The sequence below is a fragment of the Oncorhynchus mykiss genome, chromosome 3 (assembly GCF_057628025.1).
Source record: "Oncorhynchus mykiss isolate SJ-2025 chromosome 3, ASM5762802v1, whole genome shotgun sequence".
NCBI classification, from domain to species: domain Eukaryota; kingdom Metazoa; phylum Chordata; class Actinopteri; order Salmoniformes; family Salmonidae; genus Oncorhynchus; species Oncorhynchus mykiss.
Window position 1 is genome coordinate 71,808,903 of NC_143024.1, and position 27,080 is coordinate 71,835,982.

At 48.7% G+C, this 27,080-nt stretch overlaps 1 protein-coding gene across 2 annotated transcripts in view; it reads left to right on the forward strand.

Moving 5' to 3' along the window:
• erbb4b (erb-b2 receptor tyrosine kinase 4b) overlaps positions 1-27,080 on the forward strand; it is a 464,723-nt gene that overhangs the window by 386,911 nt on the left and 50,732 nt on the right. For both annotated transcript variants that reach the window (XM_090230064.1, XM_036974796.2), the window contains exons 17-19: positions 8,857-8,989; positions 23,746-23,868; positions 24,651-24,749. In XM_090230064.1, coding sequence (XP_090086190.1) covers positions 8,857-8,989; positions 23,746-23,868; positions 24,651-24,749 — 355 coding nt within the window. The remainder of the gene's footprint in view (positions 1-8,856; positions 8,990-23,745; positions 23,869-24,650; positions 24,750-27,080) is intronic.

Genomic DNA, 27,080 nt, shown 5'->3' on the forward strand with positions numbered 1-27,080 from the left:
GCCATAGCCTGGGTCTCACTCTCCATTGATCCATTCCTCATCTATCTGAGGCAGTCTGGGGAGACTGTTGTGGTGATCTGATAGTGAGGGAGACGCTTTGGGGTGAGGAGGGGTGGAGAAGGGGTGACGCAGGGTGAAGAGGGGTGGAGAAGGGGTGACGCAGGGTGGAGAGGGGGTGACACAGGGTGAAGAGGGGTGGAGAGGGGTTGACACAAGGTGAAGAGGGGTGACGCAGGGTGAATAGGGGTGGAGAGGGGGTGACGCAGGGTGAAGAGGGGTGGAGAGGGGGTGACGCAGGGTGAAGAGGGGTGGAGAGGGGGTGAAGAGGGGTGGAGAGGGAGTGACACAGGGTGAGGAAAGTGCTACTAGACTGATAAAGGCTGTCAAACCTTCATACATATGTTGACAGCAGAGTAACAGAATACACTGATAAAACTGTGTACTGTGGGGCATGCCAGTTTGATAAAGTGGCTTTTTTAACATTATTTTACAGAGGCTATGGTTTAACTGAGCAGAATAGCTAGGCAGCTTATAGCTGCTCGGGGCCAATGTTGAGACTACAAAGCCTCTCAACGCTCAGACAGACATATACATTTAGTTCTACAGCTTATCTGACATTGTGTCAACCGCTGCTGTGTGAGGCTGTCTCACATAATAGAGACTAGACGTACTGTCATCTGCACTGTCTGACACCCTCTGGACTTTTACCCTCTCTCACACACACACACACACAGTCTTGTACAGCTAACCTTGTGGGGACACAATTCTAAATCCTATTTTCCTAACCCCTAGCCCTAACCCTAACCCGTACTCTTACCCTAACTCTAACCTTAACCTGAAAACCTAACCTTAACCAAAATCATCAGAGAATTCTGTACCTCCACCATAACCTCCAAACAGAACATCACACTAGAAGAAAGACAAGCCCGAGCTAAAGTAAGGAAACACAAACATGGAACCAGAAAACCAGCAAACAAAGGCTCAAAGATCATTATTATGGACAACCAAGAGTGCCTCTCTGAAGCCCACCGACAACTCTCTAGTACACACCATTATACTCCTATCCCTGCTTCTACACAGATCCAGACACAAATAAAAATCAGACAGATAATATCAGATCTCTACGGAAAGAAATACATTACACATAGACAAAAGGAATATCTAGATGGACCAGAATTACCCAGACAGAGACTCTTCTATCTCCGCCCTCAGATCCACCAAACACCAGATACCTGGACAGTCCCTGTTGAGGTCCTGAAGGGGAAAACTATTGTGTCAGACTGTGGGAGTGTGTCCTCGCCAGCAGCCAAATTCATTGACTACCTCCTCACTCCCATCTCACAAAATCACCCTAGCTACCTTAAGTACACATACCATTTCATAGACACACTTCATAACATTCCAGTCCCAGCACATGCATACCTATTCACTCTAGATATAGATTATCTCTACACCAACATAGATATCTTGTCAGGTTTGACAGCAGTGGAATCTACACTCCGGAGATATCCAGATCCATATAGACCAGACTCACACCTCCTACAGCTTCTAGAACTTGGCGAAAGAAACAATGATTTCACATTTAATAATAAACACTACAGTACGTACAGATTTATGGGACGGCGATAGATAAGAAGTTCACCCCAGCCTATGCTAATATTGATATGGCAGACTGGGAGTTGAGAGTCCTGGCTAAAGGCCCATTGCGTCCCATGTTTTATAGACGATACCTGGATGATATGTGTGTGTGGGAACATGATCTGGTACATTTCACAACATTCATGGAAATACTCAATAACCATCATACTACCATAACAGTTAAATGTGTCATCCGTCCACATACAATACATTTTTTATTCCAGATACTGACACACACATAGTCTCTTTACAAACAAAGTATATTTCAAGGACACAGACACACATGCCCTACTCCACAATTCCAGTTATCACCCAAAACATACATTCACGGGCATTGTCAAATCACAACTCATTAGATTCCAAAGACTATGTACACAACGGAAAGACTTTCCTTCACCCACACAATCCCTGTAAAGTGCACTGGGGAAGAGGGTATACTCAAAGTGGTCACTGAGGTACATAAAGGCAAACACACTGGCAGGCCTCATCCAGAACAGAATGTTTGATCCCCCCAACCCAAACACACTGGCAGGCCTCATCCAGAGCAGAATGTTTGATCCCCCCCAACCCTAACACACTGGCAGGCCTCATCCAGGGCAGAATGTTTGATCCCCCCCTACCCTAACACACTGGCAGGCCTCATCCAGAACAGAATGTTTGATCCCCCCCAACCCAAACACACTGGCAGGCCTCATCCAGAGCAGAATGTTTGATCCCCCCCACCCTAACACACTGGCAGGCCTCATCCAGAACAGAATGTTTGATCCCCCCCAACCCTAACACACAGGCAGGCCTCATCCAGAACAGAATGTTTGATCCCCCCAACCCTAACACACTGGCAGGCCTCATCCAGAACAGAATGTTTGATCCCCCCAACCCACTGGCAGACCTCATCCAGAACAGAATGTTTGATCCCCCCCAACCCTAACACATTGGCAGGCCTCATCCAGAACATAATGTTTGATCCCCCCCAACCCTAACACACTGGCAGGCCTCATCCAGAACAGAATGTTTGATCCCCCCCAACCCTAACACACTGGCAGGCCTCATCCAGAACAGAATGTTTGATCCCCCCAACCCAAACACACTGGCAGGCCTCATCCAGAGCAGAATGTTTGATCCCCCCCCACCCTAACACACTGGCAGGCCTCATCCAGAACAGAATGTTTGATCCCCCCCAACCCTAACACACTGGCAGGCCTCATCCAGAACAGAATGTTTGATCCACCCAACCCACTGGCAGACCTCATCCAGAACAGAATGTTTGATCCCCCCAACCCTAACACACTGGCAGGCCTCATCCATAACAGAATGTTTGATCCCCCCCAACCCTAACACACTGGCAGGCCTCATCCAGAACAGAATGTTTGATCCCCCCAACCCAAACACACTGGCAGGCCTCATCCAGAGCAGAATGTTTGATCCCCCCCACCCTAACACACTGGCAGGCCTCATCCAGAACAGAATGTTTGATCCCCCCCAACCCTAACACACAGGCAGGCCTCATCCAGAACAGAATGTTTGATCCCCCCAACCCTAACACACTGGCAGGCCTCATCCAGAACAGAATGTTTGATCCCCCCAACCCACTGGCAGACCTCATCCAGAACAGAATGTTTGATCCCCCCCAACCCTAACACATTGGCAGGCCTCATCCAGAACATAATGTTTGATCCCCCCCAACCCTAACACACTGGCAGGCCTCATCCAGAACAGAATGTTTGATCCCCCCCAACCCTAACACACTGGCAGGCCTCATCCAGAACAGAATGTTTGATCCCCCCAACCCAAACACACTGGCAGGCCTCATCCAGAGCAGAATGTTTGATCCCCCCCAACCCTAACACACTGGCAGGCCTCATCCAGAACAGAATGTTTGATCCCCCCCAACCCTAACACACTGGCAGGCCTCATCCAGAACAGAATGTTTGATCCCCCCAACCCACTGGCAGACCTCATCCAGAACAGAATGTTTGATCCCCCCCAACCCTAACACATTGGCAGGCCTCATCCAGAACATAATGTTTGATCCCCCCCAACCCTAACACACTGGCAGGCCTCATCCAGAACAGAATGTTTGATCCCCCCCAACCCTAACACACTGGCAGGCCTCATCCAGAACAGAATGTTTGATCCCCCCAACCCAAACACACTGGCAGGCCTCATCCAGAGCTGAATGTTTGATCCCCCCCCCACCCTAACACACTGGCAGGCCTCATCCAGAACAGAATGTTTGATCCCCCCCCAACCCTAACACACAGGCAGGCCTCATCCAGAACAGAATGTTTGATCCCCCCCAACCCTAACACACTGGCAGGCCTCATCCAGAACAGAATGTTTGACCCCCCAACACTAACACACTGGCAGGCCTCATCCAGAACAGAATGTTTGATCCCCCCAACCCTAAAACACTGGCAGGCCTCATCCAGAACAGAATGTTTGAACCCCCCAACCCACTGGCAGACCTCATCCAGAACAGAATGTTTGATCCCCCCCAACCCTAACACACTGGCAGGCCTCACCCAGAACAGAATGTTTGATCCCCCCAACCCACTGGCAGGCCTCACCCAGAACAGAATGTTTGATCCCCCCAACCCTAACACACTGGCAGGCCTCATCCAGAACATAATGTTTGATCCCCAAACCCTAACACACAGGCAGGCCTCATCCAGAACAGAACGTTTGATCCCCCCCAACCCTAACACACTGGCAGGCCACATCCAGAACAGAATGTTTGATCCCCCCCCAACCCTAACACACTGGCAGGCCTCACCCAGAACAGAATGTTTGATCCCCCCAACCCTAACACACTGGCAGGCCTCACCCAGAACAGAATGCTTGATCCCCCCAACCCTAACATGTGGGGAGGCCTCACCCAGAACAGAATGCTTGATCCCCCCCCCCAACCCTAACACACTGGCAGTCCTCACCCAGAACAGAATGTTTGATCCCCCCAACCCTAAAACATTGGCAGGCCTCACCCAGAACATAATGTTTGATCCCCCCAACCCTAACACATTGGCAGGCCTCACCCAGAACAGAATGCCTGATCCCCCCCCCAACCCTAACACACTGGCAGGCCTCACCCAGAACAGAATGTTTGATCCCACAACTCTAACACATTGGCAGGCTTCACCCAGAACAGAATACTTGATCCCCCTAACCTTAACCCCAACCCCAACCTTAACCCCAAACCTAACCCAACCCTGACCCTGACCCTAACCTTATCCCCAATCCTAACCCCATCCCTAATCCCAAACCAAACCCCAATCCTAACCTTAACCCCAACCATAACCTTAACCCTGCAGAACTCTGGACCAGGCACTGACTCCTGACCCGGACTAACAGCCCACAACTATCTTAACCCTTTCCTGATTCTGGGTCCGTATCTCTATCCCCACCATCCTATCCCTGTCCTCCACCCTCAGACCTTTCCCAGACCCCGGGTTCCTATCCCCCCAACAGATACAGAACCACAGATTATACCCCCCATCAGCACCTTCTCAGACATAAACAGACTCCTTTATTCCAGACTCAAAGCCGCATTCACCCAAACACAACGTACATTCCCCCCCACTCCAGGGATTTCGACCTATATCAGCATTCTGTAGAAACCCCAACCTAAGGGATATTTTAGTCTATGCAACATTTTCCAATAAACCCACTCCTAAACCACCTACTGAACAACAGTACTATCGACAACTTCCACCCATTCACAATCCACATGCACAAAGCTCCAGTCCTATCCCACAACTCATGACCAATTAGAGCACCAACATTATCTATGCCATAACATGCACATTATGCCACAACATTTCTATAGGAGAAACCAGTCACACATTCTTGACACACCTCAAACAGCACCTCTACACAATGAAAAAAAACATATTACAAACACACCTGGTAAAACACTTTCAAAACCACCCTACAACCTCCCTCTGCATCACCGGTCTGGAGATGAAAGCCTCCTTGACCACAGGCCAGAGAAGAGCAGCTGAATCCAAGTGGATAGAGAAACCGACCGTGGCTCCACTTGGTATGAATGGTAAAGAGTAGGATAAAGCATTGACAGTGGGAGTTAGTGAGGGCCTAATTAAGAGAGCCGGAGAGGCCACCGACACTAGGAGGAAGTTCAATAAAAAATGATGTATTTATTTGCTCAATCTGGTTTTGTCTTCTTTATATTTTATATTTAATTGTATAATATCAAACACTTTAACATAGCACTTATCTTGGGAGCACTTAATCCCTTCATCCTTAGGGGGGGTTTTCCAATTATGTACTTATTTAGTTATTTATTTAATTAATCCAGTTTGCGTGTTTTATTATGATATTATTATATAATTTTTTTTTCTTGAACTTTTTTATCCTCAGCACTTTATCAATAATTGTCTTCCTCCTGTGGTTGAACTGTTTTGGTGACCCCTCGGAGCTCTCGGGTTTTCATGTTCTCTCACCCTCTCCAGACCGGATGTATAATACAGAAACAGGGCAGAAAGTTTCAATAGGCCCATGCAACCCAATGTTTGATACCAGCATTAACAGAAACCCTCTTAAACCTAACCGTAACCTAAAAACCTGAACCCTAAACCTAACCCCAAAACTAACCCTAGCTCCTAACCCTAAACCTAACCCTAGCTCCTAACCCTAAACATCACCCTAGCTCCTAAACCTAAACCTAACCCTAGCTCTTAAACCTAAACCTAACCCTAGCTCCTAACCCTAAAACTAACCCTAGCTCCTAACCCTAAACCTAACCCTAGCTCCTAACCCTAAACCTAACCCTAGCTCCTAACCCTAAACCTAACCCTAAACCTAACCCTAGGTCCTAACCCTAAACCTAACCCTAGCTCCTAACCCTAAACCTAACCCTAGCTCCTAACCCTAAAACTAACCCTAGCTCCTAACCCTAAAACTAACTCTAGCTCCTAACCCTAAAACTAACCCTAGCTCCTAACCGTAAACCTAACCCTAGCTCCTAATCCTAAACCTAACCCTATCTCCCAACCCTAGGTCCTAACCCTAACCCTAGCTCCTAACCCTAAACCTAACCCTAGCTCCTAACCCTAGCTCCTAACCCTAAACCTAACCCTAGCTTCTAACCCTAAAACGAACCCTAGCTCCTAACCCTAAAACTAACCCTAGCTCCTAACCGTAAACCTAACCCTAGCTCCTAATCCTAAACCTAACCCTATCTCCCAACCCTAGGTCCTAACCCTAACCCTAGCTCCTAACCCTAAACCTAACCCTAGCTCCTAACCCTAGCTCCTAACCCTAAACCTAACCCTAGCTTCTAACCCTAAAACGAACCCTAGCTCCTAACCCTAAAACTAACCCTAGCTCCTAACCCTAGCTCCTAACCCTAAACCTAACCCTAGCTCCTAACCCTAAACCTAACCCTAGCTCCTAATCCTAAACCTAACCCTAGCTCCTAACCCTAAACCTAACCCTAGCTCCTAACCCTAGCTCCTAACCCTAGCTCCTAACCCAGCTCCTAACCCTAAACCTAACCCTAGCTCCTAAACCTAACCCTAAACCTAAACCTAACCCTAGCTCCTAACCCTAAACCTAACCCTAGCTCCTAATCCTAAACCTAACCCTAGCTCCTAACCCTAGCTCCTAACCCTAAACTTAACCCTAGCTCCTAACCCTAAACCTAACCCTAGCTCCTAACCCTAAACCTAACCCTAGCTTCTAACCCTAAAACTAACCCTAGCTCCTAACATTAATCCTTAACGCAATTCTAACCGTAACACTAATTCTAACCTTAACCCTAAACCAACTGGGGACTAACAAAACATCCCCAGTTGGTCAAATTTATGTTTGTTTACTATTCTTGTGGGGACTTCTGGTCCTCACAAGAATAGTTAAATATGTCCACGCACGCACGCATGCACACACACACGCGCACGCACAAACGACGCACACACACACACACACATACACACACACACACACACACACACACAGGCACACTCACAAACTTTCCCTCCACACACACATACAGTATATACACACTGATTATCATGTTGGCTCGAAATAACAAAAGAGAAAAGGGATGCCGCTCAACAAACACTCTGTCTGCTTTTGACTTATTCCCCCACTCTCTGCTCTCCATTTGGGTGCACCACTACAAATGTTCACTCGGCGTATGCCTAGGCCTGCATACAACTATGTCTCTTGAAGCCACTTCCTGCCGAAAGCACCATGCAGTGCCTTAGTAAAGTAAATCCATCCCTGTAATATTGTGTAGGAGAGAGGTAGAGCAGGGAGAATGAGGATGTTTGTGTCCCAAATGACACCCTATTCTCTATGGGCCCAGGTCAAAAGTAGTGCACTACATAGGGAAAAGGGGGCCATTTGGGAAGCACACGATGAGTGAAAGATTAGGAGTTGTTTCATGCGATTCCAAATGAAGTGAGCTGAGGGTGATAACGTTTAATGGGACCTGCTCTTCTCTGTGATCTACCAGACCTGCTCATAGCGTTCCTGCTGATTTAAAGCACGACTGGAGTGTGCCGAAGCACCGCCACTTTCATCTCTTTTGCACATTTCTGTTCTTCCGTGTGCTCGCGGCCAAATTAGCCCTTTTATTAAGATAGAGGATAGGCATATTCACTCAGATACACCATTTCATCTCACTTCTCATCCACAATATTCTGTGGATACGTCCCAAATGCCACCCTTTTCCCTATTAAGTGCACCATTTTTTTTTACACAGCCATAGGGACATAACTCAATGCAGACAGAAAGACAGACAGGGGTGTAGAGAGTTAGAGAGATCATGGACAAGCCTGACAAGCAGCAGAACATGTTGTCTTCTCCTGACTTTCATTTCCTTCCCTTCTTCTTTGAACTTACTGCCTAATTTTGTAACAGGACACTTGTAGATGTTAGATCATGTATTTTGTCAAAGGTTGTAAGCTAAGTAAGAATTGTCCTAATTCTGGTTAGCCAAGTCTGTTGTGACCTCTGGAGTAAGTGCTTATCAGACCTGGGTTTAAATAGTATTTGTTTTCTATCAAATATTTTGAGCATTTGATTAAGCCTGCTTGGACTGCCAGATGGATAAACTATTCTATCGGTTCCACTTTACCAGACAATAGTAGCTCAATCAAGCGCAGCTAAATGATTAGAAAGAAAACAAATAAGAAGGTTTGGTAACTAGTATCCAGTACTGTGGCCCTATCTCACATCTCTCTCCCTCCTCTCCCTCAGGACTCCCTTGATTGCTGCCGGGGTGATAGGGGGCCTCTTCGTCGTGGTCATTGTGGCTCTGAGTGTAGCCGTGTCTGTCCGCAGGAAGAGCATCAAGAAGAAGAGAGCCCTGCGACGCTTCCTCGAGACAGAGGTATGGCGTGTGAACACACACACACACACACACACACACACACACGAGACAAGGGTAAGGGCCTCCTGAGATGTGGCTCATAGAAAAAGCTTCCATTGGTCTCATCAAAATATTGGGAATAGGGTGCCTTGAGACACAGACCGAATTTAGAGACTCTCAATAAGACACAGACTGATTGGTTTGACGCTTCAGTTATAGAGTTCATTATTGGTCAAACATTTCCACAATGGATCTCATCTTACCGATCTCATTATTTATCTTATGTGTATATCTGTTGTATGGTTGTCACTGTTTTTAATTTAGTTTTTATTGTTGAACTCCGACTACGGAACAAATTTCCCAATTGGGACAATAAAGATATTGAATGATTGATTGAAGTAATAATTAAAGAAGTGTGAATTGGATCCTACATCCTAGTAGCCTTAGTGAAAAAGACGTAACTTACTGCTCTATGAAGAGCTGTAATAACAGCCTTGTGCTTAATGGTATGTGATGTAGTCTATGATGTGTTCTGTGATGTGTGTAGGGCCACTGGTGGCTGGGGCCTGGGGCTATGAGAACACAGAGAGAGCTTAGGGAATAGACCGACAGAGAGGAGGTAGAGAGCATCATCTCCAGCTCAAACAAATCACTTTTTCCTCTGAGGCCTTTCTCCCTCCTTTCTCCTTCCTTCCTTTCTCCCTTCTTTTCCCTCCTCTTCTTCCTTCCTCTCTCCCTCCTCTCTTCCTCCTATTCTCCCTCTTTCTCTCCTCTCCTCTGTGGCCTCTCTCCCTCCTCTCCCTTCTCTCTCCCTCCTTTCCTTTGTTACGGTATAGAACATGAGAACTTCTTTGAAACGGATGTTCTACACAAAAATACCATCAACCCTGGACCCACTCACATGGAACTCACTCTGACCAAGGCTTCAAAGCAACACAAATACAATACCACATCACACCGTGTTAAATTAACGAGCATCTTGTTGCTCTACTTCTATAGGCAGTGTTCCACTGTATTGTACCTAGTCCATAAATGTGAACAAAACTACCTATACTGTATAACCATTACTATACTCCTGCTTCCTGTTTACAAACAGAAGCTCAAACAGGAAGTACATGTGACGCGCTCCATAATGAAATGGTGCACCGAAGCAGAGGCTATGCTGCAGGACGGCTTTGCTAGCACTGACTGGAATATGTTCCAGGACTCTGCCAATAGCATCGAAGAACTAACCACCTCCGTCACCGGCTTCATCAGAAAATGCATCGTTGACGTTGTTCCAACTGTGAAGGTATGCTGCTTCCCCAATCAAAAACTCTGGATTAACATTGAGGAATGCCCTAAGCTAAAGGACAGAGCTACCACAAACAGGACTATCGCAGCAGACCCTGAGGCTATGGCAGAGGACACAAACGCGCACAAGAAGTCCCACTATGACCTCCGAAGAGCCATCAAACAGGCAAAAGGACAATATAGGAACAAGGTGGAATCCTATTACACCGGCTCCGATGTTCGACCCGTGTGGCAGGAGCTACAGTCCATTAAGGATTACAAAAGATGCCTCTCTACTAGACGAACTCAACACTTCGACAAGTGCATGAGGGCCCCAGCCATCCCAGAGGAATAGGTGATCCCGTTCTCTGAGGCTGATGTGAATAAGGCTTTTAATCTAGTCAACACTCGCAAGGCCCCGGGGCAGGACGGTATTCCAGGGTACGTTCTCAGAGCGTGCACAGCCCAGCTGGCAGGCATCTTCACTGTCATTTTCAACCTCTCCTTGTACCAGTCTGTAATCCCCACGTCTCAAGCTGACCCGCATCATTCCTGTTCCCAAGAACTCTGAAGCTACCTGCCATAATGACTACAGCACTACCGTCACTGTACCACTCATATCTGTAACCATGAAGTGCTTTGAAAGGCTGGTCATGGCACACATCAATTCCATCATCCCAGACACCCTAGACCCACTCCAATTTCTATACTGCCCCAACATATCTACAGATGATGCAATCTCAATTGCACTCCACACTGCCCTCTCTCACCTGGACAAGAGACATACCTATGTGAGAATGCCGTTCAACAACATAGTTCCCTCTCATCACCAAGGTCGGGACCCTGGCACTGAACACTTCCCTCTGCAACTGGATCCTGGACTTCATGCCGGGCCAACCCTAGGTGGTGAGAGTATGTAACGAGACCTCCGACACAAGGACCTCCGACATGAGGATCACCTCAACACGGGGGCCCCCCAGTGGTGTATGCTTAGCCCCCCTCTGTATTCCCTGTTCACCCACCACTGTGTGGCCACGCACGACTCCAACTCCATCATCAAGATTGCTGACGACACCAAGGTGGTAGGCCTGATCACCAACAGCGATGAGAAAGCCTAAGGGGAGGAAGTCAGAGACCTAGCAGTGTGGTGTCAGGACAACAACCTCTCCATCAACATCAACAAGACCAAGGAGTTGACCCAGGATAGTTGTGAAGAAGTCACGGCGCACCTATTCTCCCTCAGGAGGCTGAAATAATTAGGCGTGGCCCCTCAGATCCTCAGGAATTTTTACAGCTGCACCATCCTGACTGGTTGTATCACCATCTGGTATGGCAACCGCACTGCCCGCTACCGGAAGTCCATACAGAGGATGGTGTGGCCGGCCCAGCGCATCACTAGGGGAAGCTCTCAGCCATCCAGGACGTACACAACATGCACACATTCATGCAATCTCTCGTAAAATTTCTGCCCTGCTAGAGTTGCCACGGTCAACTGTAAGTGCTGTTATTGTGAAGTGCAAACGTCTAGGAGCAACAACGGCCAAGCCGCAAAGTGGTAAGCTACACAAGCTCACAAAACGGGACTGCTAATGCTGAAGCGTGTAGCTCATAAATATTGTATGTCCTCGGTTGCAACACTCACTACCGAGTTCCAAACGGCCTCTGGAAGCACAATGCCTTCGTGCATTAAAGCGAGGTCTATACAGAAATGGTTTGCAAGAAATATTGCCAAAGACTCCAGACACTCGCGACATGGACTGTTGTCCACACTCCCGTCTGGCAGGCGATACCGGTGCATCAAGGCTCAGACCAACAGACTCCTGAACAACTTCTATCCCCTGGCCGTAACACTGTTAAACGCTGCTGTCCCTCTTCCACAGACTATCCACACTGACTCTATGCCCATCCAGAGGTCTCTACCCACTCAGACACACATACCTTCACTGTCACTCTTACTCACACACACATACTCGCATACACACTTACATCCACCCTCACATACACATTCGTTACTTACGCCACACACTTACACACACACACCCTCACTTCTACGCTGCTGCCAAAATAATGATAATGAGCACCATTATGCTGCTGTTCATTGATTATTGATTGCCATTACCATTAGTATTTATCTATTTATCCTGCTACTGGTCACTATTACAACTGTTTACATGTACAGTTGTAAATTGTCACCCTTCCACTTTTCTTGACTAATTCTCTATTTCTTGAAATTTAAGAAATTAATTGGTCTCAACATCGTATTATTGGATTTTCATCATTGCAGAGCAAATTTAATTTTTGGAAACTTAAGTTTACCATTTTAATTTAGAAAATACAGACAAATGACATGGACAAAATTATTGCTACCTCAGAACTAGAACTTCATTGCACAGCCTTTGGCAAAGATAACTGCCAACAAATGCTTCTTGTAGCAATCAATGAGCTTGCTGCACCTTTCCACTGGCAATTTGGCCCCCTGTTCAGCAGCAAACCGCTCTAGTTCTTGAGCCTCAGGAGGCTGAAGGAATTCGTCTTGGCTCCTAAGACCCTGACAAACCTCTACAGATGCACCATTGAGAGCATCCTGTAAGGGTGTATCACCACCTGGCACGGCAATTACACTGTCCGCAGCTGTAAGGCTCTCCTCCAGCGGGTGGTGCGGTCAGTTCACTCCGCTACCATCTAGAATGTACATAGTCATTAAACACTGGTCACTTTGAAAATGTTTATACACTATTTTACACACTTCATATGTACTGTATATACTGTATCCTAGTCAAGGATGATCCTATATAACTACTGCTGTACAAACCTTTTCTATTCATATACTGTCTATTTCACACCATTATTTCCAGTATATATTTATATTCTGGATTCTGATGTTGCTCATTCTGATATTTCTTAATTTCTTTATTTAATTTAATTTAATTTGTTTGTATTGTTTTTAGGTATTACTGCACTGTTGGAGCTACAAACATAAGCATTTCTGTGCACCTGTGATAAGATCTGCAAAATATGTGTAGACGCTATTACAATTTGATTTGATTTGGTTTGACAAACACACACACTCCTCCATCCACACACAATCTCCTCCCTCCACAGAGTGGGGAGCAGATTGGAGACCTCAATTTCATCCTCCGTACAGACATCAATCTCAATGAATTACCCAGTCTGCCATGCTGTAGAGCTCGACTTGACCAAACCAGGAAGCATTTTGTCTGAATTTGGGACTCTCTACCTCCTCGACTGAACACAATGAATGGATAGAATAGGTAAAGGATGGCTTGGTCCCAAATGGCCCCCTAATCCCTATGTAGCTCGCTACTTTTGACAAGGTACCATATCTGGTTGTAAAGGGCTAGGATATGATCCACTCCCAAGCAGAGTTAGGTTCAATTCCATGTAATTAGACATTTCAATTCAATTCTTGAATTGGATAAATTATGTTGAATTCAATTCAAATTTCAACAATCTTCAAGTTATTAATATTGAATTGGCAATTTAATTCTTGGAATTTACCCACCATTGGAATTGAGATTAATTTAATTATCTTTGAATTCAAAGATTGACCTGAAATTTGAATTGAATTAAATAAAATTTACAGAGAGAGAGAATGTAATTAGAGTTGAATTTGTGGAATGAATCCAGTCTGCATAGCTGCATATACAAGTATTCATCACCACTGCATGTGAAATAGATTAGTTATAAGAGTTAAATAACATGAATAACATGTATAGAGAACCTATTATTAAGTTTCAGTAAACTGATAGCCATGACTTCATATTTGAGTCACGAACAGTACTGTGGCTAATACCTACTGTGAGAGGGAGGCCTGAAAACTGTCCTGGGCTAGCGCTAGCTCACTGTAAACAAACAGACAGACAGACAGACAGACAGACAGACAGACAGACAGACAGACAGACAGACAGACAGACAGACAGACAGACAGGAGTGGGTGATCTGTGTTAACAGACATCAGGGACAGGTTCCATTAAAGCTCTCAGTATCACATAGAGCGGTGTAAGAGCCTGAATGTGCTGGTCTCCTGCCATGTCCTTCTACCCTACACTTACAGTGCCATGAAGTGATGGTGCACTGGGCTTTTTACTAGTTATTTCAGTAATGACAAGATTGTGCCTTTTTCCGTAATACCTTACATCACTGCTCTCTCACACTCTCTCCATCCATTCCGCTCCACTGTGCTGTCTTGATTAGCTGCACACACATACAGTACTGTTCACTGCTTTATTATTATGGAACTCACCATTTGTATTCAATACAAATTGGCTCAATGCAAAACTCAGTGGCAAGTCAGTCAATTGAAACAATAACAAAGTGTAAACTCAGCCTATGTTTAGTTAAAAAGCTGATGTTACGATCTACTAGGTGTGGTGGTTGGAATCAGGCGCAGAGAGCAGGGTTCAGTCGTTTCTTCACATTTATTCCCCAGCGCAACAAAAACAGTCACGCCAACACACAGGGCGTAAAATAAGTTGCCAGTCAAAAACAACAGGACTAAACAGTCCGGAGAATAAATACAGGAAAAAAATCACACCATCAAAACACAGAGTAACAAAAAACAAGCCCGCACAAATACCCAGCGGGCCTAGTGCCCCTAAATACCCTACAAACAAATCCTAATACAAAACAGGTGTACCCAATTAACCAATAACCCAAAACAAACGGAAAGGGAATCGATGGCAGCTAATAGGCCGGCGACGACGACCGCCGAGCACCGCCCGAACAGGAAGAGGCACCATCCTCGGCGAGGTTCGTGACAGTACCCCCCCCCCCTGACGCGCGGCCCCTGCAGCGCGCCGACCCCGGCCTCGAGGACGACCCGGAGGACGAGGCGCAGGGCGATCCGGGTGGAGGCGATGGAAATCCCTCAAGAGGGAAGGATCTAAAATGTCCCTCCCCGGCACCCAGCACCTCTCCTCCGGACCGTACCCCTCCCAGTCCACGAGGTACTGCAGGCCCCTCACCCGGCGTCTCGAGTCCAGAATAGCTCGTACTGTGTACGCCGGGGACCCCTCGATGTCCAGAGGGGGTGGAGGGACCTCCGGTACCTCACCGTCTTGTAGGGGACCAGCTACCACCGGCCTGAGGAGAGACACATGAAACGAGGGGTTAATACGATAATAAGAGGGAAGTTGCAATCTATAACACACCTCGTTTATCCTCCTCAGGACTTTAAATGGCCCCACACACTGCGGCCCCAGCTTCCGGCAGGGCAGGCGGAGGGGCAGGTTTCGGGTCGAGAGCCAGACCCTGTCCCCTGGTGCGAACACCGGGGCCTCACTGCGGTGGCGGTCAGCGTCTCTCTTCTGCCGTTCACTGGCCTGCCTGAGAGAATCCTGGACTGCCCGCCAGGTCTCTCTAGAGCGCTGTACCCACTCCTCCACCGCAGGAGCCTCGGTCTGACTCTGATGCCATGGAGCCAGGACCGGCTGGTAGCCCAGTACACATTCGAATGGCGACATATTCGTGGACGAATGCCGAAGAGAATTCTGGGCTAACTCTGCCCACGGGACGTACCTCGCCCATTCTCCTGGCCGGTCCTGGCAATACGACCTCAGAAACCTGCCCACTTCCTGGTTTACTCTCTCCACCTGCCCATTACTTTCGGGGTGATAACCAGAGGTAAGGCTGACCGAGATCCCCAGACGCTCCATAAACGCCTTCCAAACCCGAGATGTGAACTGGGGACCCCGATCGGAGACGATATCCTCTGGAACCCCATAGTGCCGGAAGACGTGGGTAAAAAGAGCCTCTGCAGTCTGTAGGGCCGTAGGGAGACCAGGCAATGGGAGGAGACGGCAGGACTTAGAGAACCGATCCACAACGACCAAAACGGTAGTGTTCCCCTGAGATGGGGGAAGATCAGTAAGGAAATCTACCGAGAGATGGGACCATGGCCGTTGTGGAACCGGGAGGGGCTGTAACTTCCCTCTAGGAAGGTGCCTAGGAGCCTTACTCTGGGCGCATACCGAACAGGAAGATACATAGAGCCTCACATCCCTAGCTAAGGTGGGCCACCAGTATTTCCCTCTAAGACCCCGCACTGTCCTATCGATCCCCGGATGACCCGCAGACGGTAGTGTGTGAGCCCACCGAATCAACTTATCACGGACACCAAGCGGTACGTAACTTCTACCAGTCGGACACTGTGCAGGCGCAGGTTCAACCCTCAACGCCCGCTCGATGTCCGCGTCCACCTCCCATACCACTGGGGCCACCAGCCGAGAAGCTGGGAGGATGGGAGTGGGTTCGATAGACCGGTCCTCGGTGTCATAGAGACGGGACAGCGCGTCGGCCTTAGTGTTGAGGGAACCTGGTCTGTAAGAGATCGTAAATCTAAAACGTGTAAAGAACATGGCCCACCTAGCCTGACGCGGATTCAGTCTCCTCGCTGCTCGAATATACTCCAGATTACGGTGATCAGTCCAGATGAGAAAAGGGTGTTTAGCCCCCTCTAGCCAGTGTCTCCACACCTTCAGGGCCTTTACCATAGCTAGTAACTCCCGGTCCCCCACATCATAGTTCCGCTCTGCCGGACCCAGCTTCTTAGAAAAGAAAGCGCAGGGACGGAGCTTCGGTGGCGTGCCCGAGCGCTGAGACAGCACGGCTCCAACCCCAGCCTCGGACGCATCCACCTCCACTATGAATGCTAACGAAGGGTCCGGATGCGCCAACACGGGAGCCCCAGTGAACAGTGCCTTCAACTGGTTGAAGGCTCCATCAGCCTCTGCTGACCACCGCAAACGCACTGGCCCCCCCTTCAGCAGTGAGGTAATGGGCGCCGCTACTTGGCCAAAACCCCGGATAAACCTCCGGTAGTAATTGGCAAACCCTAAAAACCGCTGCACCTCCTTTACCGTGGTCGGAGTCGGCCAATTACGCACGGCGTTAACGCGGTCACACTCCATCATCATCCCCGAGCTGGAAATGCGATAACCCAAGAAGGAAACGGCTGGTTTGGAGAACACACATTTCTCAGCCTTGACGTATAGGTCATGCTCCAGCAGTCGCCCAAGCACCTTGCGCACCAGGGAAACATGCGCGGCGCGTGTGGCAGAATAAATCAAGATGTCATCAATATAGACTACCACACCCTGCCCGTGCAAGTCCCTGAGAATCTCATCTACAAAGGATTGAAAGACGGCTGGAGCATTTTTCAACCCATACGGCATGACGAGGTACTCATAGTGGCCTGATGTGGTACTAAACGCTGTTTTCCACTCGTCTCCTCCCCGAATACGCACCAGATTATACGCGCTCCTGAGGTCCAGTTTTGTGAAGAAACGCGCTCCGTGGAATGATTCCACCGCCGTAGCGATGAGAGGTAGCGGATAACTAAAACCCACTGTGATCGAATTGAGACCTCGATAATCAATGCACGGACGCAGACCTCCCTCCTTTTTCCTCACAAAAAAAAAACTCGAGGAGACAGGTGACATGGAGGGCCGAATGTACCCCTGTCTCAGAGCTTCCGTGACATATGTTTCCATAGCCAGCGTCTCCTCCTGTGACAGTGGGTACACATGACTCCGGGGAAGTGCAGCGTTCTCCAGGAGGTTTATCACGCAATCCCACCGTCGATGGGGTGGTAATTTGGTCGCCTTCTTCTTACTAAAAGCGATAGCCAAATCGGCATATTCTGGGGGAATGCGCACGGTGGAAACCTGGTCTGGACTCTCCACCGTCGTGGCACCGATGGAAACTCCTATACACCTCTCTGAACACTCGTCTGACCACCCCTTAAGAGCCCCCTGTTTCCAGGAAATAAGGGGATTGTGAATGGCCAGCCAGGGAACCCCCAACACCACCGGAAACCCAGGTGAATCAATAAGGTAGAAACTGATCCTCTCCCTATGATTCCCCTGCGTTACCATGTCCAGCGGAATCGTGGCCTCCCTGACCAGCCCTGACCCTAGCGGTCGGCTATCTAAGGAGTGCACGGGGACAGGTGGGTCTATCTGCACTAACGGAATACCCAATTTACGGGCGAGTCCACGATCCATAAAACTCACAGCTGCGCCTGAATCGACTAGCGCCTTATGCTGAAGAGAGGGGAAAAAAGCAGGGAAAAAAATTAACAAAAACATGTGACCAACAGGGAGCTCTGGGTGAGTTTGGTGCTTACTCACCTGGGGTGGCCGAGGAGCGTTCTGCCGACCATCTCGACTCCCAGAAGGACTCCTCCAACACCGGTCCGAAGTGTGTCCTCTCCGTCCACAATAGGAGCAGGAGGAGCCCCCTCTGATCCCCCTAGATGCAGCTCCTCCCAACTCCATCGGAGTGGGAGTGGGAGAGCTGGAAGGTGGAATTAACAGGACCCCTTCTGAACGCCCGCGGGCAGCTAGCAGGTTGTCCAATCGAATAGACATGTCTATTAGTTCATCCAGGGAGAGAGTTGTGTCCCTGCAAGCCAGCTCCCGGCGGACGTCCTCCCGGAGACTACACCGGTAATGGTCCATCAGGGCCCTGTCATTCCACCCAGCACCAGCAGCTAGGGTCCTAAACTCCAACGCGAAGTCCTGCGCGCTCCTCGTCTCCTGTCTGAGGTGGAACAGTCGCTCACCCGCCGCTTTACCCTCTGGTGGATGATCGAACACTGCTCGGAAACGGCGGGTGAACTCCAGGTAGTTGTCCCGAGCCGAGTCTGGACTGTTCCAGACTGCATTAGCCCAATCCAGGGCCCTGCCCGTTAAACAGGAGACGAGGAGGCTCACACTCTCCTCACCCGAGGGAGCCGGACGCACGGTAGCCAGGTAGAGCTCCAGCTGGAGCAAAAATCCCCGGCACCCAGCAGCCGCTCCATCGTACTCCCTCGGGGGGGAGAGACGTAGTGCGCCGGACCCAGAGGACGACGTAGGTGGAGTAGGTGGTGTCGGCAGTGGGGGAGCTGGGGTAGACGTCGGGAGACCACTCCTCTCCCATCGTTCCATCCTCTCCATCATCTGGTCCATCGCGGTACCAATCCGATGGAGGACAGCTGTGTGGTGATGAACGCGCTCCTCCATAGTGGGGAGAGGAGTGGTCGCTGCTCCTGCTGACTCCATTTCGAAGGTGCGGGCTTCTGTTACGATCTACTAGGTGTGGTGGTTGGAATCAGGCGCAGAGAGCAGGGTTCAGTCGTTTCTTCACATTTATTCCCCAGCGCAACAAAAACAGTCACGCCAACACACAGGGCGTAAAATAAGTTGCCAGTCAAAAACAACAGGACTAAACAGTCCGGAGAATAAATACAGGAAAAAATCACACCATCAAAACACAGAGTAACAAAAAACAAGCCCGCACAAATACCCAGCGGGCCTAGTGCCCCTAAATACACCGCCGAGCACCGCCCGAACAGGAAGAGGCACCATCCTCGGCGAGGTTCGTGACAGCTGAGGGATGGCCCTGGAGAAATGTAACCATTCATAAACAGAGGTATGGATGCAAGGGCTGACCATCCATGACATCAAAATGATAGTTTTAGGTATTTACATTGTTTACAAACATTGGAGTAAAACAAGCTTATATTTTGGATTATGATGGGATGCGAACGTTGATCTAAGCTCATGAGGCAATTCTAAATGATATTATTCAATAATCATTGTGTGTATATAATTAATCTATAAGTCAAGAAATGGAGCAACTAAGGATTTTAGCTTTAAATAATAACAAGTAATAACAAACAAGAAATTACTGCTCGAAGAGACTAAATAAATGGACATCCTAGTATTCTTCCTCAGGTTTCAGCACCACAGATTAGAGTGGGTTGGTGGACAGCTCCCTCCCGCCCATTGGAACTACACGTTCAGCACCTCATCTAAGGGTGTTTTCACATAAAGTCCCATTTAAAAGAGCCAATCTCAGTCCTCTTCAAGTGAACTCTGGGGTAAAAAAAGAGAAGCAAAATAGCTCAGTTCTCTTTGTATTCACACTGCCCTTTGAATGAGGACTGAAATCCATCTCTGAACTTTTAACATCTCACTTCACCTATGTTGTGGTCCAAGTCCTCTTTGCATTCACATCGCTATGTTTAGAAAGGAACCAAGATATTTCTCCAACATTCACTCAGTGCACTCTGGGTTTTTACAAAGTGCAGGACAAGCCATTCCATCAGAAGGTGCTATTGGACAGCTAGATATTGTACGTACTTACATTTGGAAGCTAATAGATTGCATTTAAATAATTGTAATCAGAAGATAATATTAACATGTAAATATTATGAGTAACATAATAAATAGCAGAAGAATAACAGCAGATTGAATAATGATGTAATTGAAAATGTAGGCACTGCCCCTTTAAGAGCTCAAATTTATTTTGTACCCTATGTTGTGATTCTCACCAAATATGTTGTCTTCTCACGCTATTCAAACCCCACTATCGAGTAAACAATTTATGAAACTCTCTTAGCCTATAGATCACATATCGCAAACAAATAATCTTGAACTAAGAACTCCATACATATTTCTGTGCATCCTTGACAATCGCTGATCAATATGCAAAAACAGCACCCGTTTATTTCTGAGAACCTGCACATCACCATCTTCTCTCTTTTGTGGACCCAATGTGGGGGGTTGTGGCAGGGGAAACAGTGTTGCAGTAGTCTAGCGTGTGGTGCAGGAATAATGACAAGCGAGCCTGGGGAGCTTTGTGTTCACATTGCCCTAAATAAAGGGAACCAGGCCGTGGAATTCAAGCGAACCGAACTCCGAACACCTCTAGAAGTGGTCTCAGTTCGGTTTGCTTCAGAGGCTCTTTTGAGGGTTTTGAATTCCTTTGGAGTGTTCACACTGCACAAAAACATTCAAAACAATTGGCTGAAATCGACCAAGTGTGAAAATACCCTAACAGACAGCTCCCTACAGTCTTGGGCGAAGGTGAGGTTGCTGGCTGTGTGTGGCCCTCTGGCTCATCACAACCGTCTGATTAAAAAACAATAGCTGTTCTTTATTTAAATGGTATTTTGAATCAGCCTTACAGGAGAGGACAGAGAAGAGAGAATGGGAAGGAGAGGGAGAGGGGGGAGAAAGAGGGAAGGAGAGGGGGAAGAGGAAGAAGAGGGGGAGGAAAGAGATAATGACAGATAAGGAAGAGGCAGGGAAGATGGGAGAGGAAGGAGAGAGGGAAGGAGAGGGGGAAAGAGAGGGGGAGGAAAACAGATGGAAAGGGGAAGGAGAAGGAGAGGGGGAAGAGGAAGAAGAGGGGGAGGAAAGATATAATGACAGATAAGGAAGGGGCAGGGAAGATGGGAGAGGAAGGAGAGAGGGAAAGAGAGTGGGAGAAAAACAGACGGAAAGGGGGAAGGAGAAGGAGAGGGGGAAGAGGAAGAAGAGGGGGAGGGAGAGGGGGACTAAAAATATATGGAAGGACATCCATCCCATCTTCTTTGCTCCTTCCATGTCCATTCTATATCTCTTTCCTCCCTCTCCCCCTCTTCTTCCTCTTCCCCCTATCCTTCTTTCCTCTCTACCCCTTCTCTTTCTCACTCTCTTTCCCCTCCCCCTCTTTCCTCTTCTCTGTCCTCTCCTGCAAGCCTGATTCAGAACTCCATTTAAATAAAGAACAGCTATGTTTTTTTAATTAGAGTGTTGTGATGAGCCAGAGGACAGAGCCGAATCAGAGAGGAGAGCTGATTTACTTCTTCTCCCTTTCTCTATCTGTCTCTCCCTCCCTCACATTCTCTCTCTCTTTTTCTTCCATCTCTCGCTGTCTCTCTTTCTCTCTCTCTCTGCTCCTTCCCCCTCTCTCTCTCTCTGCTCCTTCCCCCTCTCTCTCTCTGCTCCTTCCCCCTCTCTCTCTCGATCTCTCTTTCTCTCTCTCCACTGTTTTCTTTCTATTTCTTTCTCCCTCTCCCTCTATCTCTCTCTCCCCTCCCTCACTCTATCTTTCTCTCACTTTCCACCTCTCTTCCTCCCTATCCCTCTCTCCCTTCCGGTGGATTCATTGTTCTCCACTTGAAAGATAATGAAACTACGCGAGCCTATACTCCTCTTCAACTGTTGCTATTATCCACCCTCTCGTTCTCTCCTTCTCTCTCAGCTCTCCATCTCTCCCAGTTCTCCATCGCTTTCCCTCTCTCTTTCCCCTCTTGTTTTATACACTGCTCAAAAAAATAAAGGGAACACTTAAACAACACAATGTAACTCCAAGTCAATCACACTTCTGTGAAATCAAACTGTCCACTTAGGAAGCAACACTGATTGAAAATAAATGTCACATGCTGTTGTGCAAATGGAATAGACAACAGGTGGAAATTATAGGCATTTAGCAAGACACCCCCAATAAAGGAGTGGTTCTGCAGGTGGGGACCACAAACCACTTCTCAGTTCCTATACTTCCCGGCTGATGTTTTGGTCACTTTTGAATACTGGCGGAGTATGAGACAGAGTCTACAACCCACACAAGTGGCTCAGGTAATGCAGCTCATCCAGGATGGCACATCAATGTGAGATGTGGCCAGAAGGTTTGCTGTGTCTGTCAGCATAGTGTCCAGAGCATGGAGGCGCTACCAGGAGAAAGGCCAGTACACCAGGAGACGTGGAGGAGGCCGTAGGAGGGCAACAACCCAGCAGAAGGACCGCTACCTCCGCCTTTGTGCAAGGAGGAGCACTGCCAGAGCCCTGCAAAATGACCTCCAGCAGGCCACAAATGTGCATGGGTCTGCTCAAACGGTCAGAAACAGACTCCATGAGGGTGGTATGAGGGTCCGACGTCCACAGGTGGGGGTTGTGCTTACAGCCCAACACCGTGCAGGACGTTTGGCATTTGCCAGAGAACACCAAGATTGGCAAATTCGCACTGGCGCCCTGTGCTCTTCACAGATGAAAGCAGGTTCATCTGAGCACATGTGACAGACGTGATAGAGTCTGGAGACGCTGTGGAGAACGTTCTGCTGCCTGCAACATCCTCCAGCATGACCGATTTGGCGGTGGGTCAGTCATGGTGTGGGGGGGCATTTCTTTGGGGGGCCGCACAGCCCTCCATGTGCTCGCCAGAGGAAGCCTGACTGCCATTAGGTACCGAGACCCCTTGTGAGACCATATGCTGGTGCGGTTGATCCTGGGTTCCTCCTAATGCAAGACAATGTTAGACCTCATGTGGCTGGAGTGTGTCAGCAGTTCCTGCAAGAGGAAGGCATTGATGCTATGGACTGGCCCGCCCGTTCCCCAGACCTGTATCCAATTGAGCACATCTGGGACATCATGTCTTGCTCCAAAAGTTTTTAATAAGAATATTTCATTCATTCAGATCTAGGATGTGTTATTTTAGTGTTTCCTTTATTTTTTTGAGCAGTGTATTTGTCACTTTTGCCTCTCTGGTAAGTCTCTTTGAAAGTTTCTGTTCGAAAGATGAAAGAGTGCCATACCCATGGGAGATGTGACTGGTTGGTTTCTTAATAGCTTGCTAGATTGATTGGTTGATTGACTGGTAACGGTGTGAGGGTCTGTTTATTGCAGTCATTGACTGTTTATTTGACTGATGAGTTGATTGATTGTTTCTCCCTATAGCTGGTGGAGCCCCTGACACCTAGTGGTACAGCCCCTAACCAGGCCCAGCTCCGCATCCTCAAAGAGACTGAACTCAAGAGGGTCAAGATACTGGGCTCGGGGGCCTTCGGCACCGTCTACAAGGTATCAATTTATCACATGCACTCCCGCAGCTACAACCACTTTTTTGCAAGTTAGAAATAAGGAGGAGTTTCAAGGTGGAGGTTGGGAGAGAGAGAATGATAGGGAGCCTGGGGAGATGGGGAGATGATATGAGGAAATAAGAATGGAAGGAAAGAGGGAGGGAGAGAGGAATGGAAGCAGACAGAGGAGAGTTGCCATAGGCATGTAGTAAGGATCACATGCAAATCCAGGTCAGGTCTGCTGTGACTCAAGCAGGAGAGAGGATAAGAGCAGAGAGATAGCCCTGAACTATGGTATTTATCACAGTGTAAGAGGTCTGAGCTACTGTATGTCTCACAGTGTAAGAGGTCTGAGCTACTGTATTTCTCACAGTGTAAGAGGTCTGAACTAGTGTGTGTCTCACAGTGTAAGAGGTCTGAGCTAGTGTATGTCTCACAGTGTAAGAGGTCTGAACTAGTGTATGTCTCACAGTGTAAGAGGTCTGAACTAGTGTGTGGCTCACAGTGTAAGAGGCCTGAACTAGTGTATGTCTATAAACCAGTGTCTGACTTTGTGACTCAGCAGCTGTGTAGTCTTACCTCCCCTATTCCCACTTCCCTTTTTTACAAATGTTTCTTGTTCCCTTCATGTAACTCACCTCTCCTGCCCTCCACCTCTCCTCTCCCTCTCCTCTCTCCTCTCCTATCATCCCATCTAACTTACTCCCCATCTCTCCACCCTCCTCTCCCCCTCTAATTTACCTCTCATCTCCTCTCCCCCTCTCTCCTCCTCTCCCCCCTCAGGGCATCTGGGTGCCGGAGGGTGAGACAGTGAAGATCCCGGTCGCCATCAAGATCCTGAACGAGGCAACGGGACCCAAGGCTAACGTGGAGTTCATGGATGTGAGTATTTTACTGGCTCCGTAGAGACCCCATACACTACACCACCACCGCCACACACCACAGGCTCACAGCGCCTATGGCTGACGACGGTACGATCCCCAGTCATTCATAAAACATTCAGCACTCTTTTATTTCAAAAGGAAAAATGGATGTCAAGAATCTAATGATGTTATCTACTACATGTGTGATGCAACCTCAGTGAAATCCCTCCTAGCAACCCATTTCCACTGTGTTTTAATCTCTTTCTATTACAACCTGGTTATATTTCTACTTTTATCAATCTTGCTTTGATGTGTGTAGACACGCGCGTGCATGTACGTTGTGTGTCTGGGTGGGTGTGTGTGTGGGTGGATGTGTGTGGGTGGGTGTGACACGTAGCACGTGTCTTAGAAGGCGATCTTAGTGATGGCCCCCAGGAGGAGCCAGAGGCAGGCTGGGTATTTCCCGCAGTGCATCATCAGCTGAGTGCCATGCTAATGAGCTTCCCCTTCCCTCGCTTCCTCCCTCCTATCTCTCTCCTCCTCTCATTATCCTCTTTTCTCCCCTCCTCTCTTCCCCTCTCCAAGAGAGGAATCAATGGGGCTCAGCAGACCTGGTTTCAAATACTATTTCAAATAAAAAATGAATTGCTTCACCCTGCCTGGAGTGGATTATTATATTGGTTCAATGGCATCAGACAGGCTAAATTAAGCACAGTATTTGAAATTCTTTTAAATATTAGTTGAACCCAGGTCCAGTGCTCTCTGCTGCCTTGGCTGGTGGGATAGCTGCCTGTCAACTGGAGGACAGCATGAGGGATGAAGGGGGAGGAGGACCTTCAGATGTCTTTGACTAAACAGGAGGGGTCAATGTGGAGAGGTAGGGGAGGGGAGACTCAGCCTGTGTTCCAAATGGCATCTTATTCACTATCACAGGAGGCTGCTGAGGACAGGATGGCTCATCATAATGGCTGGAATGGAGCTCCAGCCGATACCACTAGCCCATCCTCCCCAATTAAGGTGCCACCAGCCTCCTGTGTTCCCTAAATTGTTCCCTGCCCTATGGGCCCTGGTAAAAGGTAGTGCACTATAAAGGAAATAGGATGCCATTTGGGACGCAAACTCACACGGCTGGAGAGACAGGTATCAGACTGAGAAGACTTGAAGGAGCTGCCTCCCTCCTCTTTCATCCCTCCTCTTTCCTCTCTCCTATGTCCTCCCTCCTCTGTCCTCCCTCCTCTTTCCTCCCTCCTCTGTGCTCCATCTTCTGTCCTCTGTCCTCCCTTCTCTGTCCTCCATCTTCTGTCCTCTGTCCTCCCTTCTCTTTCCTCTCTCCTCTGTCCTCCCCCCTCTGTCCACCCTCCTCTGTCCTCCCTCCTCTGTCCTTCCTCCTCTATCCTCCCTTCTCTTTCCTCTCTCCTCTGTCCTCCCTCCTCTGTCCTCCCTACTCTTTCCTTCCTCCTCTGTCCTTCCTCCTCTGTCCTCTGTCCTCCCTCCTCTTTCCTCCCTCCTCTTTCCTCCCTCCTCTGTCCTCCCTCCTCTTTCCTCCCTCCTCTGTCCTCCCTCCTCTGTCCTCCCTCCTCTTTCCTCCCTCCTCTGTCCTCCCTCTTCTGTCCTCCCTCCTCTGTCCTCCCTCCTCTGTCCTCCCTCCTCTATCCTCCCTCCTCTGTCCTCCCTCCTCTGTCCTCCCTCCTCTTTCCTCCCTCCTCTGTCCTCCCTCCTCTGTCCTCCCTCCTCTTTCCTCCCTCCTCTGTCCTCCCTCCTCTGTCCTCCCTCCTCTTTCCTCCCTCCTCTGTCCTCCCTCCTCTATCCTCCCTCCTCTGTCCTCCCTCCTCTGTCCTCCCTCCTATATCCTCCCTCCTCTGTCCTCCCTCCTCTATCCTCCCTCCTCTGTCCTCCCTCCTCTGTCCTCCCTCCTCTGTCCTCCCTCCTCTGTCCTCCCTCCTCTGTCCTCCCTCCTCTATCCTCCCTCCTCTATCCTCCCTCCTCTATCCTCCCTCCTCTTTCCTCCCTCTTCTGTCCTCCATCTGCTCTCCTCCCTCCACCCTCCCTCTGCGCTTCTCCCTCCGTTCTCCTCCCTCCTCTATTCTCCCTCCTCTGTCCTCTCTCCTCTGTCCTCCCTCCTCTATCCTCCCTCCTCTATCCTCCCTCCTCTATCCTCCCTCCTCTTTTCTCCCTCCTCTTTTCTCCCTCCTCTTTTCTCCCTCCTCTGTCCTCTCTCCTCTGTCCTCTTTCCTCCCTCTTATGTCCTCCATCTGCTCTCCTCCCTCCACCCTCCTCCCTCTGCGCTTCTCCCTCCGTTCTCCTCCCTCCGATCTCCTCCCTCAGCTCTCCTCCCTCCCTGCCATGGAGG